Source organism: Diadema antillarum, unplaced genomic scaffold, assembly GCF_040938485.1.
Source record: "Diadema antillarum isolate AM-2024a unplaced genomic scaffold, OU_Dant_1.0 scf00000024, whole genome shotgun sequence".
NCBI classification, from domain to species: Eukaryota; Metazoa; Echinodermata; class Echinoidea; order Diadematoida; family Diadematidae; genus Diadema; species Diadema antillarum.
The window spans coordinates 2,279,680-2,298,092 of record NW_027270913.1 but is presented as its reverse complement, the minus strand read 5'-3'; the positions used below and the strand labels follow the sequence as shown (position 1 = coordinate 2,298,092).

General features: G+C 39.2%; 1 protein-coding gene across 1 annotated transcript in view; it reads left to right on the top strand.

Moving 5' to 3' along the window:
• LOC139733296 (probable flavin-containing monoamine oxidase A) overlaps window positions 1-17,343 on the top strand; it is a 38,579-nt gene extending 21,236 nt beyond the window's left edge. The window contains exons 4-12 of the mRNA XM_071644136.1: window positions 1,171-1,345; window positions 5,070-5,184; window positions 6,780-6,943; window positions 7,947-8,127; window positions 8,670-8,770; window positions 9,703-9,906; window positions 10,798-10,884; window positions 11,607-11,707; window positions 13,510-17,343. Of these exons, the coding sequence (XP_071500237.1) occupies window positions 1,171-1,345; window positions 5,070-5,184; window positions 6,780-6,943; window positions 7,947-8,127; window positions 8,670-8,770; window positions 9,703-9,906; window positions 10,798-10,884; window positions 11,607-11,707; window positions 13,510-13,648 (1,267 nt within the window). The 3' untranslated portion in view covers window positions 13,649-17,343. The remainder of the gene's footprint in view (window positions 1-1,170; window positions 1,346-5,069; window positions 5,185-6,779; window positions 6,944-7,946; window positions 8,128-8,669; window positions 8,771-9,702; window positions 9,907-10,797; window positions 10,885-11,606; window positions 11,708-13,509) is intronic.
• Window positions 17,344-18,413: the final 1,070 nt, after the last annotated feature.

Genomic DNA, 18,413 nt, shown 5'->3' with positions numbered 1-18,413 from the left:
TGTGTCAAAATGTCATGTTGCTGGAGGGCAAATCAATCTAGTCGTTACCTGTTCTGAATAAGATATAAAGTATAGTTGACATAATTATAGCGGATCTCTTTTAAAAGATCAGCTACGCTGTGAATAAGCAAAGAGCACAAAATCATCCTTGCATGGTGTTGACTCGAACGTGAAATAGAAAAAAAAATCTATGTACCCATTTTTTTTGGGAGCATAATGAGACGTCTTTTTTATATTTTACTTCCTTTGCATACTCAAAAAGAACAACAAACAAAGGAACAAATAGCCAATCAGAACAGACTCGTAATATCGATGATGAGGATGAAGTTCAGGGCATCTGGGTTACTATGTTTGTGGGTAGAAGTTATGATTGGCTATGCATGCAGATATTTCATGGGAGCGAATGTCATGGAATCAGATATATCTCATACTTCTTTGTAGTAGCGTTTGCTCTCAAATTAGGAAAGTGACAGCGGTAACAGCTTCAATCTTCTAGACATAATTGACAATAGTAAGGGGTACGGGATGCCGATGTATAGTCGAACCTCAGGCTGGCTATGGATATGGAAGCAAAAATAGGCCTAAGGGATACTATCGAGAAGACAAGATAATTCCTCGTCATTTCGACTCGGTCTGAGAAGACGAGAAGACGAGAAGTCGTGATCTGAAATCTCTTTATCATCTCCTGTTAGGATCAAGAAGGGGTGAAAACGAGAGCCAACAAAATGTCTCTCTCTTTTTTTCTTTCACGTGGCTAGGAATTGTCTCGTTTTCGCGATGGCATTTATACCGTTTGTCCACCCCCTCCCCCCCCCCCCCCCCCCAAAAAAAAAAAAAAAAAAATTACAACGGGACCCTCCGCAATGGTAACTTCAAAAATAGTGAATCAAACCAAATACAATTTCAGGGTATGAAACCATAACTTTCATCATACTGAAAATCTCATTTTTTTTTCGGGGGGGGGGGGGGGGGGACATACTGTATAAAATTTCCACTTATCAGAGTCCGTAGCTATTCTCTCACACCAGAGTTAGGAAATCATGGATGGCTAGTCTGGAGAGCCTGTTTTATCTTTCCTTCAAAACTTGTGCTATTATTTTTTATGTAATATTGTTATATGAAAATTGTGAAATAGATTTTAATTAGAATTGAAAACGCTTATCCTCCTAGAGAACAGAGGACAATCCTGGAGCTGCTGGACGAACTGGAGCTGGAGACGTACCCAGAGCACAAGGAGGGCAAGAACATCTTGATATACCCTGACGGCAGCAGGGAGGAGTACTCCGGAAACATCTATCCCATCAACCCATTCCGACGACTGGACATCAGCTCCTTCGAGTCACGGGTGAGGCCATCTTATATATCGGTGCCTTTGATCTTAACAGGATATGATGACGACGATGACAACAACAAGAACAACAAGAACAATAAGAACAACAACATTTATGATGATAATGATAATAACAATTATGATAAAGATAGTATTGATAATCGTTATTTTTGTTATCATTATTATTATTATTATTATTATTATCATCATTATCATTATCATTGTTAATAATGATAACAACAACGTGATAATAAATACCGTTATCACTGTTATCATTATTATTGCTCTATCATAAAAAAATGTGATATTGTGCATGTCATATTATATTACGTCGAGCTGATAAGATGATAAAAAAATGAGGGGGAGGATTGAAACACTTAGGTCATGGTGGCTTGTTCTCAGAGTTGAATAATCTAAAACTACCCCCGTTTCTACCTTCTGGCCATTGAAAAGAGGAATTGCTAGTAGTGCACCTGTAATCCTTCTCTACATATTATATTCCAAAAAGTACAGACATACAGGTGTAGAAACAGTCTACTTGAACTCGTATATCAATTCAGTTAGTTTAATGTGAGGACAGCATTGTTCACACTACTTTGAAGTGTCACATTTGGAGTTATCGCTAGACCCTTGCCAACCCTACCATTGCCATTGATACTGTTGTTTCTCATATGCATGCACCAGAATTCTTGTCAATATTGGGACAAATTAATGCGTGTACACCGTAATAACTTCCAACCTCCCTTTTGTAAATAGCAGCGACCGCATTGGCATTTGTACATGGTGTTTGTTCATTGAGTAAATACAAGCAGCCAGAGATGACAAATCCAACACGCCTGTATAGATATCTGTGCTCAGCGACCCAGGTATCAGGTTTTTACTCTATTGTATACACCCGCATTAACGCGTTCCTTCCATAAAAAGTTTGCCACAATAGCGCGAAAGGAGTGTCTACAGCAACAGAGTAAGTATGTCGTGAAATCCCCACAATACGATAAAAACCACTTTTATGCAGAGCCGTTGTAGTGTGGCAACGTGTATACAATAAACGAGCTGGCCACCATTATATACAAATGTTCAAGAAGGTCGCTAAATATACAAGAAACTAGAAATACCTATGTCACGTGACTCAACCTGCAAGGTCCATGAAAAATAGACACATCATGTACATGTAAGAGCACTAAATGATATGCTCCCTGTTTCTTTGCCGGGCTTTTTCTGCTTTGCCAGAACTTATCCCTTGAATTATGAAATTTTGATGATTCCATTAGCAATCCACTTGACGAATCTGCGAGTTCCCAATATTGTGTAAGTAATTTTAACACGCATTCACATGCCTACGCCCCTGTTAGTAGACATAGGATTAGGAGAAACACTGAAAAAATATCATTCAAAAGCTTGCAGACTCAATGGAAATGTCTGGTTCGAGTCCGTACTCACTGAACTAAAAACCACGCGTCCCAGTCTCTTTTCCACTCCTTTTGCACCAGCCCACATTAGATTTTGTTACTTTATCGATTTGGTCATGTGTAGCTTCATGATTTGATGAAGTTGTCCTATTTCATCGGTTCTCCCATGGAGTTGTATATGGTTCCGCACGTCTTCAAATGCTCTCCTGTTCGCTAAAGGTCAACATGAGCACATTAAAAGAGAGCTTGAATAAATCATTACTTTCTGTAGGGAATTTCAAAGGGTCTCAGTGGGTGCTAAAAAGGTCCCTGCAATCCAAATGTATGTTGACCTCTATTGAGGTATGCACATAACCAATCACTTAGTACTTCATAAAAGTATGCATACAAATCCAATATAAAATGTTCATCTTGGAATTTTCCACGTGTTGGACTTCGAATGTTGTAATTATTAGAAGAAAGAGTCTCAAGTACGCCATGGATCCAACGATTACAAAATTTTTTATTACAAAATTTTCGGTCTGCCTCAGACCTTTGTCAGTGTAAAGACGTCCCTCAAATGGGACGCCATCACACTGGAACAGTTCAAGCAGGAGCACATTTGGACGACATTTGCACATTTGGAGCACATTTTGATTGTCTTTACACTGACGAAGGTCTGAGGCAGACCGAAAATTTTGTAATAAACAATTTTGTAATCGTTGGATCCATGGGGTACTTGAGAGTCTTTCTTTATATATATATATATATATATATATATATATATATATATATATATATATATATATATATATATATATATATATATATGTATATATAATTTCAGCACCCTAGGGTCCGCCTCGAAAGAAAAATCCTCCAGATCATCTTTATTTATATTCCAGTCGTGACATCATCCTGCCGTAACACTTGAACTGAACAATAGCCACAAGTTATGTGCCTTACCATTCATTGCTATAATGTCCAAAAAATTGTCAGAAATATTTGCATAAACCAGAACGTATGATGCTGTAGTCAATAAGAGCAGGTAGTAATAACAGTGAATGGTAGACAGACAGACAGATAGACAGACAGAGACAGAGACAAATAAACGTATAATATAGAGAGTAGAAAGAGAGAGATAAATGAAACGAGTATGCAGTCACCCGATACCAGGTTTAGGTATGTCACTGTGTGTTTTGATGCTAGGTGACATCTCTTGGCCTGATAACCAGAGTCAAATATGTACAAGTAGACCTATTTGCAAAACACGAATGCATTTGTCATTTGACGTTAATGTAATGACACAATTTTGTAACAGGTGCATGTATGCAGATATCACGCATTAGACACAGTACATATTGATTGTGCTAAAATTTGAAGTGTCGTATTGATTATCAAAGACCGACTGTGTACACTAGAAGAAATGCTAAAAAGAGGAAACAACAAAGTTGTCAGCCCTGACAAGTTGTCTGTCTGACAATTTCAGTAAAATCCTTGGTTTTGTTTGGCTGAGAAGCTCTGGTCACTGACTGTTACTACGGTGATTGTCAAAGATTGACAACTTGTCAGGGCTAATACCCCTATTCCACAGAGATTCTCTCTCATCGTTCACTCATTCTGGCCACCCACCGACGTGTATCGAATCGCAGTCCGATGGGTCCGACTTGTGTTGGTCGACTGTTATGTCAGTGCCAGACATGTCGAGGAGTGATCCGATGAGACAAGTTCGTCCGACGAGGATCACGCGCGACATGTCTGACACTCCCCTGATATTTGTCCGACCAAGTCGGATTCATCAGATTTTGATCCGATACACTTCCGTGGGTGGCCGGAAGCAACAAACTTTGTTTCCGACGAATGACCGATGAGAGAAAATCTCTGTAGAATGGAGGTATTACAGCTTTCATGAAAGGGAGTCCTGTTCCTGTTTGTCGCTTTGGAATGACAGCGGGCAATATATACGCCTAAAGGCCAGTGTACGTCTTTTTTCTTCTCTTTTTGATATTTTTCCTCCAGTATCTAGTAACAAATTATATTCCGTCCACCTCTACACAGTTTGTGCATGTTAATGCTTACAGTGTAATTAGCCTACATTATGAAATGAAATTACATTGCTATTAGAATAACCTCCTATGTCATCATCATTGTCTTGCTTTTTCAGTGTATTATGTTTTGAGTTTTTCAGAGTATAGATTTATCTGCTCAGGGACATCAATAAATTAAAAGATTAGTGGAATGAATTCCACTAATCTTTACATGGCAGTATCGATTTGTGAACTACATTACGTATGTGAAGTGATATAAATTGTCTGGAATGCCCCGCTAACACTTTATTATCGTCTCCTCAGATCGAAAGCATGCGGGAGGATATGTCGAAGAAGGACCCTACTGATTTGAGTGAGTCCCTCAAATGGGACGCCATCACACTGGAACAGTTCAAGCAGGAGCACATTTGGACGGATGGTGAGTGGCAAAATGTTTTGTTCCGGATCAAGGACTCTCTGGACAATAAGTCCTGGACTTTTACCTTTCAGTCAAGTACCAATTCAAATACCACTCCTGATGAAAAAAAAATCCCATTCATGAACAATTAGTACATAACAAACAAACTCCCTTCGAGGATGTTAATCGTGTATATAGTGCCACAGTGTAAACCTGGTGGATTCAGTTAGAGGGTAGTGTCCGGTTGGGGTATGTGTCCTGTTGAATTGTTTCAAACTTTTTGTCATTATACATCGGTTTCCTGCTGTATTTCACGTGCCCCGACACTACCCGATGTGGAGATCATAGATAACAATAATAGATAACAATAATTTTCCCTCTTGTCTTATATCGGGTCAAGGTAGAACGGACATGCCCTTTCATGTTCATGAATTCAAGCTGAACATTCGGACAGAGTCGTCGTTCACCTTTGGAAGAATCTAAATCGTTTTCTCCTTAAATTCGCGGTTTTCCTCCCACACGTGAAGACTGGAAATCATACGCTGTTTTTCGCCTCAGGTTCTTTAATCATTATTTTCGCACCACTGCAACTACTTTGCACATGAAAGAAATATTTGCTAGGACCGTATAATCGCAACGCGTTTGTCTGAGTTCTGTTTGGCTCAGTTGCTCCCTCATTTAAATGGGAGGCATGTTTAATAAGAAGTATACATGGTGACTTGATATGTGGACCATGCTTTCAGTGGTTTTATGAAGCTCAATCCTCCTTTTGGCTTTACGATACTCTGTTGACCTCCACTATACTGTGCTGCATGCAGTATCAAAGTCCCGCCGCGCCCAATCCGCATTCCCTTGTCTCCTAAATCCTCCCATTCTAAAACTCCCGGCGTTTGATTGAACAAGATAATAGAAGGGACTTCTTTCACTCTAACAAGTACCAAAAAGAGGAGGAGCAAAACAGGAACCCAACATTTGATAGATGAAGTCTTTCCTATCTGTGTGCAGCTTTGCACTGAATATATCTATTGTTCCGATGGATTATGTTAATCTTATCGCGTCCTCATCAGATCTGCAAATGCATCACAGCGTTTTGCAGATCTCAATAGATTTTGATGTATACAACCAGCAGATTGCTGAGAAAATGTGCATGGTAATGTCTACTACCGTTAAGAATGCTGGAGCAAATTCACGTATGAATTGGGCGCGTACGGCGACCGAGATGACGTCGGCTGACGCCTGGCCTCATTTGCTTTCCAAATTACCATTTGGCGATTGAACTGTTGGTTCCACGGTACAACCACCAGCACGCCATCCCTCCAGCACAAAGATGATATCGTAAAGATGAGCGTCAGTGAAGATAAAAGTTAATAAAATACATTCACCTTATCGCTTTAATGCCAAACACATCTTTAGGCGTTTCGTTTCCGGCGCTGTCAAAACTGTCTGATAAAATTCCTTAAATGAAATCCGACTTGAAATTTCCACAAAATTGCTACGCATGGGGAACAAAAAGAAAATTATGAGAGACGATGACTTTTCAAAGTTCCATGCGATAGTCAAGGGTGAATAACGTGAATGTTTTACTCTGTCTCTCCCTCTGGTTCTCTGTCCGGAAGCTGCTCGACAGGTGTTCGACGCACTGGTGGTCATGACCTTCGGGGTCACTCCCCGTGAGATGTCCCTGCTCTTCTTCTGTCACGTTCTCAACAGTGTCGGAGGATGGAAGGTCATGTTTGGGGAGGATGACGAGTTCCCGTCGTCAAGGCAACTGAAAATCAAGGTATCAATCCGTAGTGAAGACGGCTACCGTTCTTGAGTCGTCTGACCCGAAAACGAGATTATATTACGATAAAGCTTGGGACATAAGTAAACAACGAGGTTCCTTAACTGTAGTAATAGCACTGAGGATTTGTGATATTCTTGGAGCGCAATGAAAGGAAATTTCATCATCAATATCATCAGTCATCATCATCAGCAGCAGTGATAACAACATAAGATATATAAAAGACCAAACAAACATACTAAAAAAAGAATAAAGTACCCTCATATCCCCCTAATGCTGTGTTTTTATCTCACTTTTGGGACTATTGTCATTTAACCTCATGTAAAACGTGACCTACGAATTAAACAACCAAATAATTTCCAAGACATAAGTTGAGCTGCAAGAGAGTAATTAATGTATCTGTTTTCCATCTAACCCCGTTGAAAAAAAGAAGAAGAAGAAGAAGAAGGAGAAGAAGAAGAAGAAGAAGAGGAGGAGAAGGAATACAAACAAGAAATACGGTCGATGTGTGAAAAATTGGACGAAAGACAGCATAGTTCCGGTCATTCCGCGTATTTTCTTTAGGTATTCTTTAGATACTCCGAACTGAGGAATTGCCAAGAAACATACTTATCCGCTGGCTATCTTTCAATAGTCTTTCCATACATGGATCTGTATACCACTGAAACGAAATAACAACTGATGATAAGGACTTCGGCTGTTTGATTTTGCACCCTTACTGTTCACTGATTGTTAGGTACTGAGTAATGAGAAATGAGAAAAAATAGGCCACTCTATTCAGCTATTTAATATCGTTTCCTTAAAACTCTTGATATGTTAAGAGTGAGTCAAGATATAGATTCAGTGTATAAAGGGCTTCATGCTGTAGTAAGCGAACGAGGAAAAGGCCGTCAACGGAGACGGAGTCAACCCGCAAGCAAGAGACAAGAAAAAATGATATAGAGTGGGAATATATCTCCTCACAAGCTGATTTAGAGTTCTGTATGAAATTCTCATCCAGGGTGGAGCACAGCAGTTGTGCGAGAGGCTGGCCACGGGCATCGACCGGGCAAATCTTCGCCTGGACGACCCCGTGCTGCTTATCGACCAGACCGACAAGCAACTCGTGGTCGTCAGCACCGACAGCGGATGTCAGTATCGGGCCAGACGGGTACTCGTGGCGACTTCCGTGGCGCATTCAGGTAGGGGATAGCTATTTGTCGCTTTCTTTCTCATACAGGGTTTACTGCAACATAGGCATTCAAGTGGCGACACTGTTTCATATAATGTACGTTCGTAGGTTTGCGATGCGACGTATAGTTGTAATATCATTTTTTCGTAGGCATAACGAAAATCAACATACAATATTGTTCAAAACGTCTCTTAAGTATCTGGCCCATTTTCGGGACTGCACCGAATCAAGAAAAGAATCTACGTGGTCTACCACAAACCAACTCACCGTTGGACTAATGATAATGGTAAAATGATGATGATGATGAAGATAATAATGATAATAATAATAATAATAATAACAATGATAATAATCATAAAAGTAATAATCATCATTGTCATCATCATGATAATAATAACAATGATAGTGATATCATTATCACTGTCATGATGATGGATGTAGGGTCATATGTCTTTTTTTGCCATCAGTTATAGCAAGATCGTTGTTGTGCGCTGTCATTATCGGTAACCTGGGTTATTTTGCTTTCATTTTTATCTTGGGCAATTCTCACAGTCCGCATCATGCACAAGCCAGACCCTCCGCTGAAGAGACAGGCACTCGCCAGCCTCATGCCGGCTGGCTTCTGCATCAAGTATGTCGTCACATACGAGAAGGTATGAATTACCGACTCCCTCCCGCCCCCCCCCCCCTCCCCGTTTTGGCGAATGATGACAAATGACTGGTAGCCATAATTATGGTCATTATCATTTAGATTGAATACACTTGAAACTGTGATTATTGGTTTTAAAACCAGGGCGGTGGAAAAGACCCCCCCCCCCTTGTTTATAAAAAAACCCAGGAGGAGTATACGAAAGGCAAACCCACTCAGGTGAAACGGTCAGACAACCTCACACAATTAAAGGACCACTGAAATGATACATGATTGGAGGTACCAGGATCACGTGACCAACATTCATTGACAGTATATATATATATTTTTTTTCTGTGCATGAGAGGAACAAACATAACAAATTTCATTGATTGTGGCTAACAGTAAACAAAGCTGTAAGGGTTAAAAAAACAACAACAACATAGATTTTCATTTCATACTTCGTCTAAAGCATAATCATTCATTTCGACATCAATTTCGATACATACAACCAGTTAATAGATTTGCGTGCTTTTGTAAATGAGATACAAACTCTGCACTTCTGTTCGGCAGTATTTGCGAAGACGTATGCTCAACTATGATTACCTTATCTAACAGCTTACATCGATTAGATATCGAATACTCTTATGAAAGGATATTATGCTTGATCTCATAAATCTTTGGATTTATATTTTGTGCAAAGATATACCAACAACAAGCTGACACATAATTCGTCAGCCGCCTGTAAACTCAATACAATTCACGAGAGTCTTTGTATTTTTTTCCACAAAGAAATTTTATTCACTTATAAACATTCAGGTACAAATAAATGAAACTATTCATAATATATAACATAAATTATACAATTTTGACAGACAGGTACAAACAGTCTAAGTAATATGAATTAAAGATTCTAGCTAAAATTGGTATTTGTAATCGTTCTTCGTTTTCCGGCAGGCATTTTGGCGGAAGAACGGCAAAAGTGGTCTAGTGCTGAAGCTGGTCGACGAGGAGAAGGCTTTCGACGACGACGAGGAAGACCTCATCGCCTACGAGTTCGTCTTCGATACCTGCGCACCGAACAGGAATCCCCAGGCAAAAGCGGCGGAAAACCCTGCTCTCATGGGTGTGATATTCTCGGAGGAACTCAGACTCCTAACGGTAAGAGTATCACCATTCCTATTCGCTCTTTTTTTTTCTTTGATTCGATTAAGTTTTCATGAGTATACGTGTATTGAATTAGAGTCACATTCTCGACTACGTCATTGCTACGTTAGGAATTCGTCAGAGCATTTGCATATAAGAGAACACGTGATGCTATTGTAGTAAGGAAGTGCGGGTAGTAATAGCAGTGAATGGTAAGGCACATAACTGTACCTGTTGTTCGGCTCAAGTGTTACAGGAGGATGACATCACAGCGGGAATACAAATAAAGATGATCTGGATGAATGTTTTCAGGGGTGCAATGGGGCTTTACAGGGTGCACAGAAAAAATATTGAGAAACATATTAAAAAAAATGATGCATACTTTCAGGAAGTATTCAGTGATTTGATTATGTACAAAACCAAAAACCATCAATAGAGGTCAGCATACATCGGACTGCAGGAACCCTTTAATGAATAGAAAAAGAGGATGATAATGAAAGTATAAGATGAGAGGGATAAGGAGATATGGTGCCAGATATTCGTAGAGAGAGAGAGATGGAGAGATAGAGAAACGGGAGACCTATGTCTTTGGAAAACTTAATCAAGACTAATAAGGAGCGTGGTTCTAACAACGTCAAAACTATTTTCCCTTAGCCGGCTATAATATCATAATAATGATTGAAAAAAAAAAAACAGATGAAAATTCTTCTACTCTGGTTACCAGACCAAATTTTCCTTGTGATGTGAGACCACTTAACTTTATCAAAACAATATTTCAGTAAATTCGTGACTCATGATGCGTTATTTGGTGTGATTTGCATCTAAACTCAAGCTTCTGATTTGTTCGTAATTTATAGCATAATTTTGCTATAAATTTTGATTTATTTTTTCTTAATTCTATTCCAGCCGGCAGAAAGAGAAAGAAGAATTCTAAAGAAGTTGGCTGATGTGTTTGGAAAGGATGCGCTCAGCAACATCGACTACGGTGAAATGGTGAGCACAGCTTATTTGATCCCCATTCCCACTGCCTAATGTCAACATTTCGGATCAAAAAAAAAAAGAAAGAAGAAGATATATACATACATGTATATAGTAAGTTGTAATTTCTCTCCCAATTTCATTTGCAATGAGGTCGTATAAGTCAAGTATGTACCTTGCACAAACTAAATTGATGGTAATTTGCATGGGATGTAAACAATTACACCAGAATTGATGGGCAAAGAAAGTGGTCAGTATCAAAGTCGAACGTATCGTATACAGTATGCCAAATGAATAACCCACATCAAATTCACATAATTTTATGTTGGTAATGAAACTTATTCATTTGATTACGATTGACTTAGTGATATTATTTACTTTCGATGGTTTAGATATGAAAGTCAGCGTATACAGTCAAAAGATGCTGATGCTTAATTCTTACGCAAACCATGGAGATGATTCATGTTGGACTTTGTTATATTTTATTTCATTTCATTTTTGACAGCTCAATGTCAAAAAGGTTGCTACTTGTCGTGAGCTATGTTGGGCAGAAGTCTCCATGTGTGAGATTTTTAGAGCACCTGAATGATAACAGAAAACATCTTTAGAGCATGACAAGGTTGTCGATCATTGAAATATCAACATGCACTGTAATGAGGCCTCTACATACCCGCATTGTGCGTCGCACATTGTCCATTATGGCTCGTGTCCGTTTCGTTTCATTGTGTGTTCTACAGGACTGGGGAGTTGAGAGGTACACAAGCGGTTACCCGTTCAGCGTCATGGCGCCGGGTGCTCTGATCTACCACAGCAAGGCGTTGAAGAAACCATTCGGAAGGTAATATCGTTTAGAGGACAGAATATATAGATTTACAATAATTGCCCTTGGAAACCACCCGAAGGCAATTCTTAGACAATTTTCCTGTATAGAGAATGAACCTGTTCACAATTGCAGTTGGGTAGTCGCCTGTCGGAGAAACTGACCTTCTCTATCTATTTTATAGATCTTTTATCAATGTCTCGACATAAACTCACGAGGTATAGTTGTCATCGAAAATAGACATTGCACAGTTGAAGGGTGCTCATAGAGCTATCAGTTGTCTTATTATGAGGCACCCCCCCCCCCAAAAAAAAAAAGAAGAGAAAAAATGACCATGTGACTGTGTGTTCCTGTTTGAAAACTTGCAGATCACAGTTTGACATCTGGGTCATGATGTTAGACTGAGAGTTTTTAAGTTTGTTACTATAGCTGAAGTAGTAGTCACAAAAAGCGAATCTCTTGGCCAATGTACACAAGTAGGTAAGGAGCTTTAGTCTGTGTGGAACAAAAACTGGTGGCTGCTCAAAACGTCATCGCACAAGACACCCCTTCCATCCCTCCCCTAATTACTGCAGGATGCAGCTAGCGCATATTAGGTGACGATGCAACCAAGTAACTGATCTGTCAGACAGATCCGACAGATCAGTCAGACGCTGGGTGAAAATGTGGCACCCCTGTACTGCCTCTGATCTGAAGTTCCTTAACGATAATATGCTTAAAGGGGATGGCTAGTAACTGATCTGAGGGAATCAGTGGGAATGCTGGGGGATGATTGTTCCAATCCTTGTGGGATTCATTTAAGAGTAGGCCTACATATCTATTGTTGTGTGAAAAATTGTTTGCTTCAGAATGGTCTCATATTCAAGTAATGTGCAGTTTAATGATTCCAGGTTAGCATGCCTGTACAGTGACGGGGAATTAAACTGCACATTACTTGAATATGAGACCGTTCTGAAGCAAATAATTTTCACATAACAATAGATATTAATGTACTCTTAAATGAATCCCACAAGGACTGGAACAATCATCCCCCAGCATTCCCACTGATTCCCTCTGATCAGTTACTAGCCATCCCCTTTAAACATATTATCATTAAGGAACTTCAGATCAGAGGCAGTACAGGGGTGCCACATTTTCTCCCACTGTCTGACTGCCTACATCTTTATGATGGGAAATTGTCTTGTCTGTCAAAATGCCTAGTTAGGGTTGAAGTTTAAGTGCGCCCCGTTGCGACCCTCGTGATAAATCACGACTATTGAGGCAACCCCCATGATAAATTGGGGTGAGTCAATCAACTACAAGGGAGACTAACATTCACTTTTTCTGCCCATATCCCTCGTGCTCCACATGCACTGAATAGCATTTGGAGTGTGTATTTATACTGTCATGAGCATATTAAAGGTCCTATTTACCTTTGGGAGCAATGATAAAAAATGTTCAAGATATCACATTTTGATGCATATTTGTAGGTCAGTTGTATGAAGAAACATCCTTCCATATAGATTTTATGCAATAAAGCCTAAAATATAAGGAGATATCTATGTTTTTCATTAAACTATTACTGTAGACAGTTTTGTCTGGAAACATTTATATTATAAGTATTGTTCACATTTTGTATATTGAACATACTTAACATCGATTATACTGGTTCAAATTTTTACTTTGGTTGTTTCTATCCCTCACATTTTAGAACCATTTTGAAGCACTAATGCTGGGTTTTTGTTTCATCTGCAAATGGTAAATAAATATGCCTTTAAAGCATCTGTCACGAGTATCATGTTACTTTTGACTGTTGTTCTGCATGAATTTCCTGTGGACAGAATTCACTACTGCGGGACGGAGATGGCCTCCGCGTGGTACGGCTTCATGGAAGGCTCGGTGAAATCCGCAAAGCGCGCCGCACACGAGATTGCCAAGGACCTCAGGCTCAAGAGCAGAGAAACGCCGAGCGTGTCCTAACTCCTCGTCGCCCACTCGCTCGTACTACGAGTTACGACGCGATAGTGATCGGCTCGTATTCACACCTGGGTGGTAACCAACTGAAATTCACAAGAACAAGCAAGGATAAAAGTGTTCCTGAAGTCTCCAGATTGATTGCATCAATGCTTCTTGAAAACGTATTTACGATGACAATGCGAATGTTAATTTCAGGCTACGACGTGAGCGTCGTATAAAGAACGTCTTTAAGAAGAAAAGTATCTCCCTAATGTTAACACACAGGGACATCTTAAAGCTAGATGAGCGTTGAAAGCAGATATCATTTTACTCTTGTCGTCCTTCATTAAAAAAAAATCGTCTCTGCAAGTTTTTCAATTCTGCATACACTGTGCCCAGTAAAAGGAAACGAAAATAGCACACGCGGATACGTTTTGCTGATGCAGAGATATTAAATTTGCAAGTCGAAGTGTTGGAATTTCATTCAAGAAAAATGCATTCTGGCGTCGATGAAGTGAAAATACAAAATTACAATTTCAAGTCTCAAGTGCCGTTACGTTGCCACAAACTGGCACACATAAATACTACGTAAAAGAGCGTTTAGTTTATTTATTAGCTTGTTTGAAGGCTGACTGTATGTATTATTTATCATAGTTACTCATTCTGAAGGTTCTTTTTTGACATAAAAATATTTAAACATAAAAAACAGCACCCAAACCGAACGGGTCTGTACATACAGCTGCAGTTTCAACCACGAGCAAGCTCTCTATAATCATGATAATAACATGGTTTGTGGATTCAGTTGTGGTAAAGGCTGTTCGTCTTCAGAATTTTCTTTCATCGACACGTTAGAAAATATCGTTTTCAAAGAAGATATTATTCCATAAGCCTATTCTCATGGGAAAGAAAAATAGCACAAAGAAATCCCGGATATTTCGTGATTGAAATCATTACCATATACACCAGAGCATTTACGCATTACTAGAGAATTTGGTCAACTTTTGATTTCTGCTGTGCTCCTGAGATAACGTTCTCGTCATTACAAGTTCGATGTTCTGGTTCCAGATTATTGTCTTCCAGTTATATAGCTACGACTGTCAATCACCATGATTAGTCTTGATGTAACAGGGAACGGAACATTGAATGATAATTATAGTCACGTATTTTATATTGCCCTGTCGGTATTGGTCGTCTTTCCTATAGGTTACATAATGATGATTATCTTCATAAGGCGTAATAATCAGTATAACATTGCGCTGCCCATGACATATAAGTATAACTGCTGTTTTGAATCCCTCAAATCTGGAGCTCCCTGATTTTCTATTTTCTGAAAGTGTTATACGGTATATACTCCGATGAAAACGAAACGTGTAATCACTGCATTTCATTGAGGACAGGAAACTGACTGACCGTGAAGTGTACTGTCTTAATGGTGAAAACAAAGCTAGTTGACATGTTGTCATTCTTCGAAAGCAGTGCATGATTATTGATATGACAATTGTTTTAATCGATTTTCCAGTCATTTTGATCATTCATTTTCATATATGACTGTGCATCACATAAACCTCGTATACTGACTTGGCAAGTTGTCCATATGTCCATAGATCATTGCACGTAATTTTCGTGTATATGCGTTTACCTTTCTTGGTATCGGTTGGTTCAGTGTTCTGGTTTAATGTTCTTTATGCAGCATTTTGCTGTACAGTAATATTTCGGGTCCTGTAATCATGCATGTGCGTTTGCATGCTAACTTATTTCTATTCAAGGATTTTTGTCTTATTCTCGTCTTGGTAAAAATGAATGGAATAGTCAGTGTTTAATCGGGTAGATTTGAGTACTTGAGTACATGTGTCCTTTAATTTGTATATTGTCTTTTATTTTTTTGTCTATTTTGTATTATCGTGTTGTAGATTTTGGTGGACGCGGATGATAAATAATTATTAACCTAATAGAGTGAACCACTAGACCACGGGGAGAGGTATGAGGGATTGGCAGTATAATCACCATAGAGCATTTCATGAATGTGCCTTGAAGGACGTTATTCATCGACTTTTCATCAGACAAGAACGTGACTTCCATTACATGGATACCTGGGGGCATTTCATGAAGCATTTTGCCCGACAACTTTGTCGGCCAAATTTGCTCTCAGCCAATCAGATGCAAGGATTTCAGTAGCTTTTTACAGTTTGTCAGACGAAATATCTCACAAAACGCTTCATGAAATGCCCTCCTGATCTACACATCGTAATGTACTTGACGTCATCTTGTATATAACGGTGTCCACTGATGACGGACCAATGCAACTCAAGACTGGATATGAAGACACTTTGCTGCATATTTTATCAACATCGAACAAAATTTCACCTGAGGAGATCTTATTTATAATCAGTGTATTTCGGGACCAAACCCTTGAATCGAAATTTTCTGGTAATTGAAGCGGAGCAAGGAACAGACTGGATATAATTGTATCCTATATCCAGTAACCTGATGTTAAAGATGGATAGAGATTTTTTTTTTTTTTTTTGAGGAGGGATCTTGAGTGAAAATGGAAACACAGATATGTTTGTGTAAGTCATAGATTCGAGCAGTATGAACAATTTCTTATGACAATTACATTTAGTAATTAATTTTGCTACGGGGGTACTATTCCCTTTGCGTGTGTGACGTCATCTTCGTCGCTTGTGATGTCATAATGAGGAGAAGCACAGGCGTATAGCCTCAGACAAATTTTGAAAGGTCCGCACACTGGCTCTAATTTGGAAAACAAAGAATCTAAGAATGAATCCCAAATATGTAATGTATCATGAATTGAGGAAATGCATCAGACATTAGCTAAGTTTGCGGAAAATCGAACAATCCGTTCAAAAGTTATGAATTTTTAAAACTTCGGTACAGCCATCGCTGGACAAGAAGACGACAGCTCTTCATAACGTATGGACAGTGATATGAAGAAAACATAAAGAAAAATTAACATATTTCTACTTTTTTTTTTTGCATAATGGAAGAGCTCTTGACTTACCTTTTTCAGAAGGGAGTGGGGATAATATAACCTTCAACATAAGATGTCATTAACAAGTAGAGGGAATGAGTGATTTTCATTAAAAAATGAAACTTTGTGGAATTCTCTTTACACTTTCTTTTTTATGAGTGACGTCACGAATTGCTGTATGCTTCACATCCATGCAACGACGGTGGCACCGAAATTCTAAGAATTCATAAATCTTTAACGGATTGTCCAATTTTTCTCAGGCTTCACCGATGCGTTCTACTGATACGTTGGATTGTTGCCTTCACTCAAGCCATGTGCATATTTTGGTTTTATTCCCCATTAATCGATTGTCCACTGGAACTTGGTAGTGCTGTGCTGATAAAGTCTATATTATCACGATTACAGGGGTATTTCAAAATCGTGATGGGAATTGGTGTGAACAACCTTTACTGTATACCTGGCTTTGCACAGTCTGTACAATGCTATAGAGTTTCACGAGTGCATATTATCGAAACTCTAAGCACACTAAAAGATTAAATCCTTTGTGTCACATAAACTATAAGGTGACTGAGGCCAGTAGATCATGCATGCTTGATCAGGCCATGCTTTGATCCTGCACATAGCTTCTTAATATAATTGAGCTTCTTAGCATAGATTATGGTGACTTATGGTATATCAGTCAGTATCATTTAATCGCTACTTTGGTTTTGGGGTTAAAGGTACACAGTTTTTTTTTTCCTGGACGAAAAGTGGACTCTAACTGGAGACCTTTTGCTTACGTGAAATGTTTGATTTCAGTAATTCCCCACGATAGCATGTATACAGCATTATTCATGTATTAAACGTCTGTCAGTCAATCCACGGTCGATGAGTTGTCTTCGTACGCTGTTCACCTTGCCAAATCTGTGTGAAAAAAAGTAATGCTTATTGACATTCATCTTCATTCTGTCAGAATGTAATAACTTCAGTTCGGTATTACTCCTTTTCTGTTTTTATTACGGTAAAGCATGAATCTTACGAACCAAGATCTCGGGTATATTTCCCACCCGACTCTGCTGTCACGACTGACGAACAATCAAGGTGAATGTGGATTTTCCTTTGCTTTATGATGTACTGTGTGAATATATCTTCCGCTCGTGTTGGGCATATAAGATGATGCTAACTGTATTCTAAGATATCTAAACACTTTTTATGACTGGTGTTTCAGCGATTAAATTTCATATCTTTATAGAAGTCTCCATCGCTTTGTAAGTTTTTGTTTTGTGTGTCTCTCTAACGTTATATTTATATTCACAAAGGCCCTACATTCAACTTATTTCATCAGGGTATCACAATATTATCACAATAGCCCGATCATTGGGAAAGTACATACATGTATATCCAGAGCACTCCAGTTATATAATAGTGACAACGTCCCTGGGACCGTCGATTTGCTGGGGTCATCCCACTAGACCGACACCCACGAGTCATACAGCCCACGAGTTCGACATTGAAAATAGGTCCATGAGTCATACAGCTCACGAGTCATACAGCCCATGAATTCGACACTTGGCAAATAAAGCCCATGAGTTCAACACGAGGTTAAAACAGCCCACGAGTTCGACAGATATACAATACGGCGCGTAATGTGTCGGTCTCGTGGGCCTTGTTGGCTTAGTGTCGAACTGATGGGCTGTATGACTTGTGAGCTGTATGACTCGTGGGCTGTATGACTTGTGAACTGTATGACTTGTGGGCTGTATGACTCGTGGGTGTCGGTCTCGTGACGTGCACCCGATTTGCCTTCCTTATATCGGAACT